The 1,670-nt window shown below is 39.9% G+C and overlaps 1 protein-coding gene across 1 annotated transcript in view; it reads left to right on the top strand.

Moving 5' to 3' along the window:
- SUCNR1 (succinate receptor 1) overlaps positions 1–1,415 on the top strand; it is a 6,621-nt gene extending 5,206 nt beyond the window's left edge. The window contains exon 3 of the mRNA XM_029938757.1: positions 6–1,415. Within this exon, the coding sequence (XP_029794617.1) occupies positions 6–862 (857 nt within the window). The 3' untranslated portion in view covers positions 863–1,415. The remainder of the gene's footprint in view (positions 1–5) is intronic.
- Positions 1,416–1,670: the final 255 nt, after the last annotated feature.

Here is a 1,670-nt window from a genome sequence, read left to right as displayed (position 1 = left end):
GGGAGTCCTTGCAAATACAGTTGTTGTGTTTGGCTACCTCTTCTGTCTGAAGAACTGGAATAGCAGTAACATTTATCTTTTTAACCTCTCTATCTCAGACTTGGCTTTTTTGTGCACCCTCCCCATGCTGATAAGAAGTTATTCTCAGGGAAAATGGACATATGGGGATGTGCTCTGCATAAGCAACCGATATGTGCTTCATGCCAACCTCTACACCAGCATCCTTTTTCTGACTTTTATCAGTGTTGATCGATACCTGCTCATGAAACATCCTTTCCGAGAACACTTTCTTCAAAAGAAAGGGTTTGCTGTTTTGGTCTCTTTGGGTATTTGGGTTTTAGTAACCCTAGAGCTACTGCCAATACTTCGTCTTATAAATCCGAATATGGCTGCCAATGGCAGCAACTGTATTGACTATGCAAGCTCTGGGGACCCCAAATACAACCTCATTTATAGCATGTGTCTAACCTTCTTGGGATTCCTCATTCCTCTTTTGGTGATGGGCTTCTTTTATTTCAAGATTGCTCTTTTCTTAAAGCAGAGGAACATGCAGCTTGCTACTGCTTTCCCCCTTGAAAAGCCCCTCACCTTAGTCATCATGGCAGTTGTGATCTTCTCCGTGCTTTTTACTCCCTACCACATCATGCGGAATGTGAGGATCGCTTCACGCCTGGGAAAGTGGAAGCAGTCCCGATGTACTCAGGCCACCATCAACTCCTTATATATTTTGACTCGACCATTGGCTTTTCTGAACAGCACCATCAACCCTGTCTTCTATTTCCTTATGGGAGATCACTTCAGGGAGATGTTGATGAGTAAGCTGAGGCACCAATTCAAATCCCTTACATCCTTTAGAAGATGAAGTCACGGACTAATGTTTCCACTAAAAAAAAAAAGGAGGGAGATGATTGTGTAACATATGTTTTGTATGTGCAACTGTAGGCCAATTGGAATTTTATTTAACTCATAGACATAAATTAGAGACAGAAAGACATGACGCTGTTTTAGAGACACACTGTGCCCAGAGTCTGTGAAAAGAAAAGAGTGGGAAGTATTTATCGGTTTCTTCACCTACGAATTGAAAGGAGTTGTACTGCCATTGTCTAATGTTTGAACATAAAAGCCCCAAATCCTAGGTGTTCTAAGTCTTTCTCAATCAGTGTAAAAGAAATAGAAGATAGATAAAGCAGCAAGTAGTCTGCATTTAATCATCACCCAGATTGTGGGGAGAAAAAAATGTGTTGGCAACATTCTCCATGTTGTTCTTATTCACTTGATCTTATAACTTAATGTGAAATTGAATAACAAATTAGGCATAGACATAATGATTGTTGTTAGAAATTGGGCGCCTGAGTGGCACAGTCATTTAAGCATTCAACTTCGGCTCAGTTCATGATTTCATGATTCATGAGTTAGAGCCCTGTATCGAGTTCTGTGTTGACATCTTGGAGCCTGAGCCTGCTTCAGATTCTGTGTGTCCCTCTCTCTGTTCCTCTCCAACTCATGCTCTCTCTCTCTCAAAAATAAATAAAGACGTAAAAAAATTAAGAAAAAATAAATTGTCCTCTTGAACAAAATTTCAAGTCAACCATAACAATAAGCAAGAAAGCAATGTAATGAGTTCAAGGATGTCCATGTTATCTCTTTGTATTGATCATGAATTGGAATCA

Source organism: Suricata suricatta, chromosome 5 (genome assembly GCF_006229205.1).
Source record: "Suricata suricatta isolate VVHF042 chromosome 5, meerkat_22Aug2017_6uvM2_HiC, whole genome shotgun sequence".
NCBI classification, from domain to species: Eukaryota; Metazoa; Chordata; class Mammalia; order Carnivora; family Herpestidae; genus Suricata; species Suricata suricatta.
This window is presented reverse-complemented; position numbering and strand designations above follow the sequence as displayed.